At 45.3% G+C, this 16371-nt stretch overlaps 1 protein-coding gene and 1 long non-coding RNA gene across 2 annotated transcripts in view; both read left to right on the top strand.

Annotated features, from left to right (window-relative positions):
• The first annotated feature begins 2436 nt into the window (after positions 1-2436).
• On the top strand, positions 2437-5208 carry LOC114594747 (uncharacterized). The gene is made up of 2 exons (XR_003706075.2): positions 2437-2624; positions 3789-5208. It is a non-coding gene; the product is annotated as an uncharacterized LOC114594747 (long non-coding RNA).
• A 7886-nt stretch (positions 5209-13094) lies between these two features.
• The window catches only part of PRKCE (protein kinase C epsilon), a 323740-nt gene continuing 320463 nt past the window's right edge, over positions 13095-16371 (top strand). The window contains exon 1 of the mRNA XM_028724832.2: positions 13095-14726. Coding sequence (XP_028580665.1) covers positions 14379-14726 — 348 coding nt within the window. The 5' untranslated portion in view covers positions 13095-14378. The remainder of the gene's footprint in view (positions 14727-16371) is intronic.

The raw sequence follows: 16371 nt of genomic DNA, 5'->3' as shown, positions 1-16371 counted from the left end.
TTCAGGTTAAGAATGGACCTCCAGAACGAATTAAGTTCTTATATGTACCACTGTACATATAAACACACATGGAGCACTGCAACATGGCTCCCTCTCTCTCTAGCATCAGACAGCAAAGAGAGAAAGAACAAAGGACAATAGTCCCACTTCACGGAACACGGTAACACAAACATCCTGTCTCCGTCACTTCCCACTCTGTGGAGTCAAAACAGACACCATCATGTGATACACAACAATCCCATGACTGCAACCACGGAGCAGGAATTCTAACACAAAAATGTCCCACATTTTCCTGCTCCTGTGTTAGCTTGTGAAGCATCTGAGCCTTGCTGTACGACCAGACAAAATAATTCATGCCGATTTGTTGCCTCCACCGATTGCTGGCAGGGTGGGTTAAACAGAGTGACATGGGAGAAGATCTACCCACCGTGGAAGAATGGCAGATGAAGGTTATAGACTATATGGGACTGGCAGAAATGACCGGCAGAATCCGAGACCAGGGAAAAGAGACGGCGGAAGAAGATTGGAAGAAATTTAAGGACTATCTTAAGAAATATTGTAAAATTATGGAATGTTAGAACGATGTTGATTTAGAAATTAAGTGGTTTTCAGCTGTAATGATTAGGTAAATAAGAAAAGAAAGGTCAAAAATTAAATAGAAATTAGGGGAGGGATTTGCTGATTTGAATTAATTAGAGATTGGAATACAGAAAGGGGAGGTATGAGGAGGTCGGGAAAAAAGATTTTATGAATATAAGGGATTGAAATTATATTTGTTGTAGTATGTATTTTGTATGTATGTATTTTTGTTTTTTCTGTTTTTTTTCTGTTTTTTTCTATTTTATATAAATCTTTAAAAAACCTTAATAAATATCTTATTAAAAAAAAATAGAGTGACATGGAGTGCAGGACGGGTACCTTCAGATGCTACAAGGATGGCAGTGACACTGGTTCTAATGATTTGGGTTTCCCAGCACTACTGTGATGGAAAACGGGTAACAGTAATGAGAAACCCTAAAGCAAGTTTTGAAAATAAACCACCTTTCCCATAGAGGCATCAAGAAACAGTGCATCTTGGCAGCTTCAGGGCGATGAACGTAATTGATTTTGAGCCGGAATGGGTCGCTTAATTATTTATATCTTGGTGCATTTTTAGGCCTGTTCCCTTTCTCCTCTAAAAGATGCTCTCAAGGACTTTGCACAAAATAGACGTCTTGACAAACCATAGGCCCCCGCAGGTATTTTCTGTTGCAAGGAGGTTGTGTGTGTGTGTGCGCAAGTGGTTTGTTACAAGAGGGTACCTAACTCCTCCTCCCCACTTCTTTTTAACTGCAACACCAGACCATTGTGTTCCAGTTCCACATCCATAACAAGACATTTGAACTCTCATGTCATTCAGTCTTTCTGTAAAGGTAAAGGGGACCCTTGACCATTAGGTCCAGTCGTGGCCGACTCTGGGGTTGCGGCGCTCATCTCGCTTTATTGGCTGAGGGAGCCGCGTACAGCTTCCGGGTCATGTGGCCAGCAATTCAATGTATTCCTGTTGTATTTTATTATTTTCTTGATACTGTAAGTGAGCCGGAACTGGTCTGTGACCGTAGTAATAAAATTCAATTCAGGAATCCCCAAATCCTATGCTTCTATTCTACCATATATGATTTAGTTGATAGTCCTGCATTGAAGGAGGGTTGGACTAGATGACCCATGGTGTCCCTTCCAATTCTAGAATTCTGTGAACCTGTAAAGCTGTTCCTTACACTGCACTATTTTGAAAGGGTAAACATTTCCCTTTTTAATTGCTGACAGGCACAGTCTTTTGATACGTTGGGGAAATGGTCACATTTGCCAACAGCTGTGAAAGCTGCCATATTTCACCGAGTTATCATGTGGGATTTAGGATTGTAGAAGCCATCGCAACGCTTATTTCTACCTACTTCACACAGCTGTTAATCTAATCGGGTGCTTTCGGCATGGAGAATTGGAAACCTTGCGCCATCTCGGAACTGACAACACTGTAACTGATTTATATAAATGCATGCTTTCAATTAGTACTAATTTAGAGCCCATATTTCCTCTTTAAGAAAGAATGTAATGTTCCATCATGAGTTGTGAGCCAATCACTCTCCTAAATGCGTTTGGATTTTGTTTTCCAGGTGGGAGACTTCAGCTATTTAGTTGTTTGGATGTCAGTCAATTACACTTAGGAAGCTCTGGTTAAATATATTTATGAAGATTTTCACATCATTAAGGCATGAAATTCAATCAGCAAGCATGGGCAGAGTAGGAGCTGCACTTAATTGGGATTTTGCCGTCGTTGGTATTCTCTCACCTCCTGGCACAGAGAAGGTGATTTTTCCCTCCTTCTTCCTATAACTGCTTTCACTGGCATGGATTTTGCTGCTGGAAAATGAATTGTCCATTGGGCTGCGACCTTTTCTTTTTACTGAACTTGCTCCTAGGCCATTCAATGCAGCCTAACATTCAGACTGCCTACACGCTGACCTGTCTGCATCTCAAAAATGTCGTTTTCCTCGACCCAGAATTGTTCATCTTTTTCTTCAGCATGCTGCTTTCAATCTAGATTGATTCTGGATCCTGCTGGCCCCTCCAGCTTTCTTAAACAGGTAAGCAGAAGAGATAATTTATTGCATTTATATCCTACCTTCTTCTAAAAGGAGTACATGGATCACACACACACACACACACACACACACACACACACACACACACACTGCTAATCACTACAATGACCCTGTGAGGTAGTTTAAGAGGCTGCAACTGGCCCAAGGTCACCCAGTGAGCTTCACAACTGAGTGGGGATTTGAACCCTGATCTCCCAGGTCCTAGTCCTACACTCTAACCCATGGGTAGGCAAACTAAGCCCCAGGGGCCGGATCCGGCCCAATCGCCTTCTAAATCCAGCTTGCGGATGGTCCGGGGATCAGTGTGTTTTTACATGAGTAGAATGTGTGTTTTTATATAAAATGCATCTTTGGGCTATTTCTGGGGCCTGGCTGGTGTTTTTACATGAGTGGAATGTGTCCTTTTATTTAATATGCATCTCTGGGTTATTTGTGGGGCATAGGAATTCGTTCATACATTTTTTTTACAAAATATAGTCTGGCCCCCCACAAGGTATGAGGGACAGTGGACCGGCCCCTGCTGAAAAAGTTTGCTGACCCCGATGTAGAGTAAAGCCAAGCCTTTTCAGATAGCTTTGAAACAGAATTATTGATCTGGAAGTAATATTCTAATAATAATAATAATAATAATAATAATAATAATAATAATAATAATATCATCATCATCAACTAGGTAACTGGAGATCTGCATTCAGAAATTTGCCCAGCTGTATCCAATCAGCATATGAAACCACCTTCACCCATACGTTTATTCACAATTCAATTGTCTTTCTTTTCATAACAGCTGCACTGTTTTACCAGTATTTTGTGGCCAAACCTTTCGCCGCAACCACAATTTGGGTGTTTGAAAACATTCTGTGGCATCCCTTCTTCAGCCCCATTATGGACAACCCTGCGGGTGGGGGGCGTTGTGCAGGAACGGGGGCGCCTTCCCCTGCAACAGTGATGGCAATCGTGATAAATGAGAGTGCTTCTTGTACATTCAATCCTTGCTGGGAGTTTTGCATGCTCCTTCCACCAGATAGTGCTGTTTCTCCGCACAGCCCACTTAGAATGCGCAGGCCATGCAAAGGTCAGGGGCTGGCTCAAGGTAACACACAGCCTGCAGCTGTCAAGCCTCTCTCATTTCTCTTTGCTGTTTCACAGGCAAAGAAGAGTGAAAAGCAGCAGCCCGTGAAAAGCCAATCCCTAGGTCTACAAGCAGTGGAGGCAGTGAGAGATTTTACTTTCTTGGGCTCCATGATCACTGCAGATGGTGACAGCAGTCACGAAATTAAAAGACGCCTGCTTCTTGGGAGAAAAGCAATGACAAATCTAGACAGCATCTTAAATAGCAGAGACATCACCTTGCCAACAAAGGTCCGCATAGTTAAAGCTATGGTTTTCCCAGTAGTGATGTATGGAAGTGAGAGCTGGACCATAAAGAAGGCTGATCACTGAAGAATTGATGCTTTTGAATTATGGTGCTGGAGGAGACTCTGGAGAGTCCCATGGACTGCAAGAAGATCAAACCTATCCATTCTTAAGGAAATCAGCCCTGAGTGCTCACTGGAAGGACAGATCCTGAAACTGAGGCTCCAGTACTTTGGCCATCTCATGAGAAGAGAAGACTCCCTGGAAAAGACCCTGATGTTGGGAAAGACTGAGGGCACAAGGAGAAGGGGACGACAGAGGACGAGATGGTTGGACAGTGTTCTCGAAGCTACCAGCATGAATTTGACCAAACTGCGGGAGGCAGTGGAAGACAGGAGTGCCTGGCGTGCTCTGGTCCATGGGGTCACGAAGAGTCGGACACGACTAAACGACTAAACAACAGGTCTACAAGCAGTCCACAAAACAAAATGAAGCAATAACTTCCCATTATTGCAAATTTTATTTGTGATGGTTTAACTGGGGATTTTCCAAACTTGGGTCTCCAGCTGTTTTTGGACTACGGTTCCCATCATCCCGGACAGCTAGATAAGGATGATAGGATTTGTAGTCTAACAACAGCTACAGACCCAATTTTGGGAAACTGTATTAAACAGTAGATGAAGAGCCTGTGGACCTTCATATGTTGTTGGACTCCAACTCCAACTCTAGGGTTGCCATACGTCCATAATTTCCTGAACATAGCTGGAATACTGCAGTCAGAAGCAGAGTACGGGCGGAAATTGCAAAAATATCCTGGAAAATCCTTAATCATCCCAGTGCTGGCTGGGGCTCATGGAAGTTGGAGTCCAACAGCTTCCCGAGAGGCACAGGTTGAAACAACATTTTATTTTATTCAAATTTATTTAGTTTTTCAGTTTAAAGTTTTACAGTCAATTATCAACAGCCAACATAAAAACAGGATTCCAAAGTATCTCCTGAACGTCCCTCCTCCGCTATGTGAATCCTTTTGTTCACCATTTCCTCCTGCACCTTTAATAATAATCCAAATCTTTTACATCTCCATTATATCCAAAATTCAACATTAAACTACCAGTGTCATTCCAATCCTACTAATGATTTTAGCTGTTTACAATGGTTTTCAATATAAATTATAAATTTCCCCCATTCCTTATTAAAATGTTGGTCTTCCTGATTTCTGATTCTTCTGGTCATTTTTGCCGTTTCGGCATAATCCATCAAATTAATCTGCCATTCTTCTCTGTTCGGGATTTTGTCTTCTTTTCACCTCTGGGCCATTAACATCCGAGCAGCTGCGGTCGCATACATAAATAGCCTTTCCTGCTCCATTGGGATTTCGGCACCTATGAAATAACATTTTCAAATCCCTGCGTTAAGGCAAGAAACACACACACACACACACACACACACACACACACACACACACATTGTTAGAGGTGATTTGGGGTCTTTCCTGCCTCCCCACCCCCAAACCCAGTAGTAAATGAACATGTGAGGCCATCTCACACTGAGGCAGCTCCTCGTCTGGCCCCAAATTGTCTGTCTGCCTTGAATGACAGCAGTTCTTTAGGGTTTCCTACAGAGAGATTTTCCCGGCCCTGTTCCTTGGGGTGCTTTTAACCAGAGACTGGATGTGGAAGCTTCTGTAGGCCAAGCAGTGAGCCGCAGCCCCAGGACTGGACAGCAAAGTTCTAATAGTCTTGATCCAGTGCTATTAGAATCAGAGAATCATAGAGTTGAAAGGGGCTCCCCAAACCCCTGCAATGCAGGAATCCATGCAAGAATTAAGAACTGGCTGGCAGGCAAAACTTAACCACATAAAGCTTTTCCCATGTCTTTGTCTCTACTCCCTTCCCCCAAAAGCTTTGCCTATTTCATATCTGCATAGGGATAAAGGGTAAAAGGGACCCCTGACCATTAGGTCCAGTTGTGACCGACTCTAGGGTTGAGGCGCTCATCTCGCTTTATTGGCCAAGGTACAGCTTCCAGGTCATGCGGCCAGCATGACTAAGCCGCTTCTGGCAAACCAGAGCAGCGCACAGAAACACCGTTTACCTTTCCGCCAGAGCGGTACCTATTTATCTACTTGCACTATGACGTGCTTTCGAACTGCTAGGTTGGCAGGAGCTGGGACTGAGCAACGGGAGCTCACCCTGTTGCGGGGATTCAAACCGCCGACCTTCTGATCGGCAAGTCCTAGGCTCTGTGGTTTAACCCACAGCGCCACCCGCGTCCCTTTGCATAGGGATAGGGATTATCTAAAATCTGCAGCAGCCTAACTCCCCGCTCCCTGCTGATTTTTATTGGTGCTATTGAATGGGTATGCACATCAGGCCTGCCTAATTTGTGACTCCCCAAGTAGAACTCCACTAGCCATGTGTTATGAGCCACTGGGTGGCAACAACAAGTGAGCAAACTTCTACCTCTTATCTTTGCGGTCATGAACATTCTACCGGGGTCACTTGCAAAAGTGAGCACCCCATCTCGGATGCTGACAAGAATAAAGGTAAAAAGGTAAAGGACCCCTGGACGGTTAAGTCCAGTCAAAGGCAACTATGGGGTGCAGCGCTCATCTTGCTTTCAAGCCGAGGGAGCCAGCGTTTGTCCACAGACAGCTTTCCGGGTCACGTAGCCAGCAGGACTACACTGCTTCTGGCGCAATGGGACACTGTGACAGAAACCAGAGCGCACGGAAACTCCGTTTACCTTCCTGTCGCAGGGGTACCTATTTATCTACTTGCACTGGTGTGCTTTCGAACTGCTAGGTTGGCGGGAGCTGGGGCAAAGCAACGGGAGCTCACTCCATCGCAGGGATTCAAACCGCCAACCTTCTGATCGGCAAGCCCAGAAGACTCGGTGGTTATTATCCTTGACCACTGTAGTTCAGCAAAAGTTACGCCTGGTGTAGAATCTCCCAGGTTAAACTCTCAGTATCTCTAGTTAGAAAGGAGCTAGAAAACAGCTAGAGACCCTAGAATCACTGCCCGTCAAAGTAGATAACACCGTGCGAAAATAGCTGCATGTGCTAAAAGAGCTTGGAGCAACATTTTAGTCTCACATCCGCCCATGATCTCAGCAGCTATTAGCCAATGCCAGCTGAAATGGGTCTTCCAAAGGCAAAGACTCCATTTGATCAGATGCCGGGGGTGTAACACAGAGGAAGGCGATCTCCATTACAGTACGTTAAAAGGCATCTGGCTGGCTGCTCTTGGAGTACAGCACTGAACTAGACAGATGTGGAGTCTGGCCTGCAAAGTGAATTATTACAGTCTCATCCATGCGTGCTCTGCATTTGTAAGGTTATCAACAATATACAACGGGTGATAATCAGAAGCGCCGATTTGCCATTGCATGAGCAAACAACGGAGAATGACTCCGTTGCCATTGGTGACATAAAGCTCTCCCAACTGCTGACAACTAATCCAAATCAATTAATCATATGAGCTTTTAAATCAATTAAATAAATTAAAACAGGTGGTTGAATGCAACTGCTCAGTGTTCCAACCCACCAACCAACTGTACGGTGTTTCAGGATATTCCATTCCATTTTACCTCCCTGGTTTTTTCCTATTTGACCACCCCCTCAACCAAACATTTTGTGACCACTGAGCATGTTGTCATGATTACTATATTATTATGCTGTGTATTGTGCTGCATAAATTCTGTTCTTAATGTTGTAAATCGCCCTGAGTTCTTTGGATACAGGGAGTATATAAATTGAATAAATAAACATTAATTATAATGCTGCAAGTTAACAGAATTGGTTGCATCTCATCATCCCTGGTCAAATATGGTCCTCAGGAGGACAAAGGAACTCATTGGCAGAATAATTATGCAACTTCCACCCTGTTCTGTTGTAGTGTTGATCTACATTGTCCCATCTTCCCCTTGGATCCAGCTGGGAAGGCCGTTTCCCTTTGGCATTCCCTTGACTTCCCAGACCCTTGACGGGAATGCTGAGCGGAGCAAGGATGTTATTTCTATGGAAGGCAAAGTTCTGCACCTTCTGATGGTGTAGGAAGTCAAGCCTGTGCAGATGATCCAGGCCAAATGGAGCACATGCTGAAATCTCAAGACATTACCTCACTGTCCGTGGTGGTGAAGGCAGGGGTTAAGTGAAGCCAACCACAGCTCATCAAAGCAATTATTGGGAGCCAGGAGGAATCCAGCTCTGCCTTCTTCCAAACTTACATTTGTCAACCATTTCTCACAGTTTGGACAGTGCGAAGAAGATTCCAGTGGGATCCTGATTTTAAGATAAATGAAAAGAGGCGAGGGAATAGCCAAACAGCTGGACGGAAAATCCTAAGCAAGCGTAATATTCACACCAGGCTTTTGCATCTACTGGTGTGCTAATGTCATCTCTTGGCACCGGTGGCTGCTGCGTGTAATCTTGTTCTTTATCCACATAAACAGCGCAAGGGCTATTCATTCATAAGCAGCAGGTGGGACCCACAGCAATATGTGGTAATGTGGAGTTGCCCTTTGTTCAGGAGTTCACCCATTCCCTTTTCCAATCCTCCCTGTTTTTTCTTACCCCCAGCCTCAGGAAGCAAGCAACATGTCTGGGCCTCTGAGTCTTCATTGGCCTGGATTTGCAGTTCCTCTTCAGATTATTTTCCCATTAAAAACTTTGTGCACTTTTGCAGACCTTGGCATTCCGAAGACTAAGGGTGGGTTTTTATTCTCTGTTTCTCATGTTCCCATCTTAAATTCAGTTCTCCACATTCTGCAGCAATTTGCAATGTGTGTGTTTTTAAAAAATCCTTGTTCAGTTTTTGTTGGTAATTCATGAAAATTCGCCAGCATTTTCTCCCAATAAACATGTTTTCCTATGCCTTTTAAACGAAGCAGTTGAACTATTGAGCTCTCAATCTCAGTTATACTGAATAGCAATTTGCAAGACACTATACAGTGGTGCCTCGCAAGACGAAATTAATTCGTTTCGCGAGTTTTTTCGTCTTGCGAAGCACGGTTTCGGAAAAGTTTTGGAAAAGCTTCAAAAATCACCAAAGTCTTCAAAAACCTCAAAAAAGGCTACCACACCACGTGCTATGAGTTGCTCCTCAAAGTCAAGTCGCAACTGTATTAACGGTGTTAAGAAAAAGGAAACAAACTTGCAAGACCTTTCCGTCTTGCGAAGCAAGCCCATAGGGAAAATCGTCTTGCGAAGCAACTCAAAAAACCAAAAACCCTTTCGTCTTGCGAGTTTTTTGTCTTGCGAGGCATTCGTCTTGCGAGGTACCACTGTCTATATATATATATATATAAAAGTTCCTGTTGGTGTTATTTTGAGTCACAATACTAATTGCATTAGGATATTCAGTGTACATTATATGTTTATTATATACAGAGTTGTGTTTGATCAGATTCTCTGTATTCCTTCCTTGTTGGATTTTAAACTAAAGTACACATTGTTTGCAAGTGATTCCTCCTAATATTATTATTAATATGATTGCTTCTAATACCATGATCATATTTATGCATACTTTCCCCTAATATATGGATTTTCTATACAAATTTAATAAATAGTCAATTTCTTCCTTTGGATGTACTACTTTTGGCTTAGACGATTCCAAAAATCTGGCCATTCTGCTTGGCATTACACTCCTTGGATGTAATATTCCTGAAGAAGCTTTAAAACCTATGTTGTTGTTGTTTTTAAAGGGTGGTTGGGTGCGCAGCCTCCATAACAGTGTGTTTTGCTAACCAGTTATCTCTATGTATCTGGATATAAATAAATACGCGGCAGAATATGATGGCAGCTAGTACCTTGGGTTAAAATCCAGTTGGGAAAAACAGGGCAGCTTAAAACTTGCTCACATTTATAACAGGCCTCATGTGAGAGTCTCTGGAGGGGAGAGCAGCTCAGAAGTGTTGCTGTTTGGCTCATAGCCAGGTGTTGCTTGTGTGCAGATACTGTTTGCATCGTCAAACCATCCCCTTCCAAAAGCAAACATGCACACACAAGCCACCGGTGACAATATTATTGTAGAACCACTGACTGTGTGTTTGTGTATGCAAATCTCTGGAAGCAAGCAAGGCTAAAATCTCTGCAAAGAAGGCCTGGATTTCTTTGTTCGACAGCTCTGTGCATGGATCATAGATTGTAGAATTGTGGAGTTACAAAGGACCTTGAGGACTTCGCACCTGTCCCATATGGAGATTGAACCTGCAACCTTGGTGTTATCAGCACCACACTCTAACCTGAATTCTGTACAGGGACCTGTGCAGAATTACCCACTAGGCAGACCAAGCATAGGGCCCCAGCAAAGCAAGGGGCACCCAAAAATTGAGACATTTCTTAAATAATATATATATATATATATATATATTATCATGGGGGGAAAGTCAGAACTTTGCTCCACTCCACACTCTTCTCTTATTTTCCCTGTTATTTTTTATTACTCATCATCATCACCAATGTCTGTTTACTTGAATGCCACTTTCCCACAACATTGTGCCCCGAGTGACTCACATCTCAAGCGAACAATTAAGTACAATGGTTAAAAAAGCATATTAGAAATAATAATAATATCTATCATTTTTTTAAAAATCCATGCAAGTGTTTATAAAACAATACAGACACATTGAACAGCTTAATACTAAACAGGAACAAGAATAACACCTAACACAGTAATTAAAATTAGTGCACAAAACATCCTCTTGCTCCAATATAAGCCAAGACTTCTGTAGCTAAATTCTTCAGAGTCATTTCTGTTTCTGTCTCCCCTGCTCCTTTTCCACCCTTCTCTTCAGTTCTTCGCCATTCCTTTCCTGTCTCCTGCATCTTTCTCTACACAATTCTCTGCACCTTTCCTAAAATTTAAGTATCCCCACCTAAAACAGGGAGCATCCTACTACTGTAACATAAATCGAAACAATGTGAGGTCATCAGATCCTGCCATGTGTTGCACGTTACATACATTTAGGGTTGCCACCTGTCCTGTATAATACAGGATCGTCCCGTATTTCAATGTAAAAGGCTAATTCCTGTATTGATAGTTTTTGTCCTGGATTTCAGGTCTTCTCTCTGTGTGTGCCAAGTTAGGGATCCTCTCCAAATGGATGTGTTTGAAAGGGTGTGTGAAAGGTCAGGTATTTAAGCTCTGGATAGCCAAGTAGAGACAGATTTAAAAATTCATGTGTGTGTGTTTGAGGGGGGGAATTAAAGAGGGGCCATCCTGTTAGGCTTCAGCACCATAAAATTTGCCTCCCAACCGCCCCGCCCCACATTTTGCCAGAACAAAGCTGGCAACTCAAATGCATCTGCATCTCAGCATCCTTGTAAGCTTTGTGCCATTTTGAAAAATAAACTTTTTTGTTATGGTTTAGTGCTGTTTCAATTTCGAATTACATATGGCGGGGGCACTGTAATGTTTTCAGGGCTTAGGGCCCCTAAAGCTCTTAATCCAGCCCTGACAGAGATATATATGTCTGTTAGTCCTGGTACTTCATAGGGCCATCAGTATTAAAGCAAAATTTTGGGCCAGGATGTTTGTGCATGAGGCCTAGTTCTGTGCAGAGATGTCCGTGTGAGGCTGAATTCTGTACACTCCCCATGGGGGCCACAGTCAGCAGGGCCATTTCGAAGGTGAGCTACGGTCATTCCTACTCATACAATCCTGTTCCTTCTCACAGAATTAAAACCTTGCCAGGCTGGTAATCGCTCGTAGATTTCCTAGCTTTTAAAAATTTATTTATGTGTATCTATATTGCTATGCTGCTTTTAGGCCACAAATTGGCTCGTAAGCATAATAAAATCATGTTTTATTGCTGAAAACATCAGCATCATTTTTTTAAAAAACCCAACCCCCCAAGGATCAGGTAGCCATTCTTTTGCTGCAGAGCAAAAGCCTTCCTAGGCCACATTAGCATGATGTAATCAGTCCTGGGCACAGATAAGTTTTTACAATGCACCACTCCTTGCTTGTGTTGCTGATTTTTATAGTTTGATTGATTTATTTATTTTAACGGGGTGGGGGGGGAGTTAGATAGACTCGCCTTCCTTGGAGGTTTTTAAGCAGAGGTTGGATGGCCATCTGTCACGGATGATTTAGCTGAGATTCCTGCCTTGCAGGGGGTTAAACTAGATGACCCTCAGAGTCCTTTCTAATTCTAGGATGATTCATGCAATTTTTTGTTGGCCTTCATATGGATTATGCAGAAGGACATAAGAGGTGGCTGCTCCATCAGACCGAAATCCTGACAAGGTCAGCACCCTGTTCTCACAACGGCCAACCCCATGTCTGTGGGAAGCACGCAAGTGCAACACGGCTCTGTCCACCTGTGATTCCCATCCACTGTTATCATAGAATTGCCCAGCTGGAAAGGGACCCCCAAGGGACATCTAGTCCAACCCCCTGCAATGTAAGAATCTCATCCATGACAGGTGACCCTCCAACCTCCTTTTATTCCAGCGGCGATAGAGGATAGCCATCAGCGCTAGCAGCCCTCCTCCATGAATTCATCTATCCGTTTTTTAAAGCCATCTAAGCTGATGGCCACCGTCGCCTCTTGTGGCAGCGAGTCCCATAGTCTTTTAACTATGGCCTGTGAGAACATCTCTCTGGCCCATTTGTGTGCCAAATTCAGACGCGAAGAGGCCTGTTCCTTGACTTTGACGCGCTATGTGCTTGACAAGAAGTCTGGCAGCCTTCGCCTTGAGCGGGATTTGAGGGGCTGGGCGTCGACGGTTCCCTTTGCCCTGCTTGCGATTTGAACGGAGTCATCATTGTCGTGGCTACTCTTTTATCGCCTTTGATTGCCTTTTCCAAGAGGAGTGTCCCGATAGGGAGCCCCCTTAGGCTCCCAGGCCGGTGATAAGGTAGGCGAACCAGAGAGAGAGAGAAAGGTCTTTAAAGGAAAAACAAGCGAGCAAGAGGCAAGGCGAAAGCGGCCCGGTTTGAAAAGAAGCGGCACTTGGAGACGCAGCGGCGAGGCGCGCGTAAAGCGGGGCGCACGGAGCCCCTTTGCGCCCGGGGATCGGCTGAAAGTCACGACCCCGGGAGGAGAAGCAGCTGCGGCGGCGGCTGCTCTCCTTTGCCTTCCCCGCTCGGAGCTGTTGCTCGCCGGCGATCGCTCAAAGTGCTCCCCCAACAGGCAAAAACTTTCTCTTCGCGCACTCGCGCTGCCTCGCTCGCAGGCACACACACTGACGTCTTTTGCGCATTTCCTGCATTAGGGAGACAGACCCAGAGAGCGAGCGAGAGAGAGAGCGAGAGGTGGGGTAGGGCTCCTCCAGCCCAGCGCCAGACACACCAGGCGGGCGAGCGGCGCAAAAACAGCGAGCGCCCGGAGAGAGCGAGCGCGGGGAGAGCGAGTGCCAAGGGAGCGAGCCGGAGACAGAGAGAGCAACCCATCGCCGTGCTGGTTTGGGTCGTTTGGCGAAATATATTATTATTTTTGTTCTAGATCTATTATTATATTTTTTTTAAAAAATAAGCTCCGTAAGTTGAACTCCCGCGCTGAGCAGTCCGATCCGGAGCCGCTTCTCCCCATGCCTTGGATTCGATCCACTGGATCCTTGGCCTTGGAAGAGGAGGAGGCGGAGGAGGAGAAGGCGGCGAGGAGCCTCCTGCAGCCGAGGCGGATGTAAGGTTCCCTGGCTGGGCTGGACTGTGTGATTTCTCTGCTGCTTCGTCTCCCAGCCGGGGAGGCGGCGGAGCAGCCAGGGCGGCTCGCTCGCTTTGCTGCTTCTGGGTGGGTTTTGTTATTATTTTTCAAACTCCCCCTTCTTCCTCCCTCCTCCTGGGCTGCCGCTGCCGCCGCCGCCTCCGCCGCACACAGACAAGACAGCACTAGCGTGTGCAAGAGCTTCGGATTGTTTTTCTGTGTGTGTGTGTTTGTGTGCAGAAGACTGATCCAGGATTATGATCTAAAAAAAGGGGGGGGTGCGGAGGAGGAGGGGGGAAAAGAAAGTCTGTTTCTCTCTATCCAGAGGCTCCTCTGATTTTGCTCCGATTGCATTTTGGATTCCTGCAAGCAGGGACGTCTCCCCCCCTCCCCTCCCCTCCCGTCCCTTCCTTGTTTTTCCGTTAGGAAACACACACAGGCAGAGAAAGGACGAGACCTCGATGCATGTCTGCATGCAGGCGTGTGTGTATTCCCCGGGCGTCGCGAGAGGAAGGGCTAAATAATCACAGGTAGCAGAAAAAAGCAACAAAAGGAGAGAGCCCCCCCCCTTTCCCGCCGCCCTGCTGTTCTGAAGCCTGCACCTCCTTCCACTCCAACCTGCCTTCTTATTTATTGGAGAAATCTCCTCGGATCCCTCCGCACTTCAGAGTGTGTGCTTTAATCCCAGGGAAAATTAAAAACAACAACAACTAGTGAAGCCATCTAACCATGGTGGTTTTCAATGGCATGCTGAAAATAAAAATCTGCGAAGCGGTGAATCTCAAGCCCACAGCTTGGTCCCTGCGGCATGCGGTGGGTCCCAAACCACAGACCTTCCTGCTGGACCCTTACATTGCCCTCAATGTGGACGACTCCCGGATCGGCCAGACCTCGACCAAGCAGAAGACCAACAGCCCTGCCTGGAACGATGAGTTTGTCACGGATGTTTGCAACGGCCGGAAGATCGAGATGGCCGTTTTCCACGATGCCCCCATTGGGTACGACGATTTCGTGGCCAACTGCACCATCCAGTTTGAGGACTTGCTGCAGAACGGGAGCCGCCACTTTGAGGACTGGGTGAGTGTTCGCGTCGTACATACACACACGTCCGCGGCACTGAGAGGTTCCAGGCTGTGCAGGTGTCTGTGGCAGGTTGGGCTTCGAGCTGGATGGAAACCCTCCCCCCCCCCTTGTTTGACAGATGTCTTGGAAGGCATGACATGGCCCTTGGATGGAGGGCTTTGCTGATGCTGAGGCAGGTGGCTAAGCTGTTCACGTAGATGTTGAGGCTGTCTTGCCTGCTTTGTGAGAATGAAGGCATGATTTCTCCTCAAAAGAAAACCCACCACGATATGGTCTGAATCCCATTAGTTTTGTTTTCACATGTTGCTCATCCTGGGAGACACGAGCGTCCCCAGGTAGCGCCATTGCCTTCCATACTCAATAAGGCTAACCCTATACTGTATATTTTCTTCTCATTTCCTGTGCTTAAGAAAACATGTCTTGCCACCTCTGCAGCCTCAGGAGAATTGGGCTCATGATGCCTTTGGGTTATAATAATGCTACACTTGTCCAGCTCTTGAATCTCCCCAATCTTTTGCTGTAATTGCCTGGCTCCTTGATGGCAAAAACAAATGATGAGCTACTTTTTTCATGTCTTCCCTCGCATGCATGCACCACACAAAATCCCAAACAGGCCGGTCATGTATCAATGAAAGAACAGCATCAGATTCTTAGATATGGTACCCAGACTCTGAGACTTCCTGGCTCTCTGCTGCTTTCTACGGCCTGCACGATCGACAAAGTTGTCCGTATGCACTTTTTAAAAGCATCCTGATGCTTAACGATTCCTTGTCTTCCCCTCACGAAAAGGGCATAACTTGCATGTCACAATCTTAAGAGGGTTAAGAGGTGGTGGAAAACAGTTGTCTAGAGCCTGAGACCATCCAGAACCCAGGCAGCATGAAAGCTAGCTTTAAAAATAATGTTGATAATAAAGCAGTCTCAATTGAGTGTGGGAGATGCATCTGGCAGAGGTGGTGTCAAATTGGCTCAGGTGTTGCCTGGCCCCACTGGATTCTGCTTGGGGTGATACTGAGAATGGGTTTCGAGCTCGTGAGTAATAAATGAATGAACTGGGGAACCCAGTGTATATTTGACCATGAAATCTCCTGGCCCGCAAGTGTGGGGTCTGTGGATGTAATAGCTTCACCCCAGACTCCTGGGGATGAAGTAACGTTTTAGTAGGCCTTAAAATGCGCACCTCTGTAGGGTTGATGGGGAAAGGCTTACAGGGCAGGACTGTGAAAGTGGAATGTAATTGGACTTTCAGAGAACAGCTGTGTTACTTGGCCATATAAACACCCGAGCAATTGTTGTCAGTTGTATGTAGTGTGTGTGTGTGTGGGGGGGGGGGAGTTGGCTTATCAATATGGACTAAGATTCTTGTTTGATTTTGAGGCATCTTGCCATGATTTAACTGAGGGTATGAAGTGCATAACCATGACGAACGTTTCCCTGCACTGACATTATGGTATTATAAATATACATTTGAGATACTCCAGCCTGCTTTATGAATTGGCTAGGAAGTAGACAAGATCTGGGGTGCATCCTTGTTTCAATTTCACATGTTACATTCCTCTGCGCACTATTTAAACTAGTTATCTGTTCAAGTAGGAAAAAATGTATGATCAGAATCTAAACCCCAGAAATTAGTACTGTG

Source organism: Podarcis muralis, chromosome 3 (assembly GCF_964188315.1).
Source record: "Podarcis muralis chromosome 3, rPodMur119.hap1.1, whole genome shotgun sequence".
NCBI classification, from domain to species: Eukaryota; Metazoa; Chordata; class Lepidosauria; order Squamata; family Lacertidae; genus Podarcis; species Podarcis muralis.
Note: the sequence above shows the minus strand (reverse complement) of the source record. Positions and strands in the feature narration are given on the sequence as shown.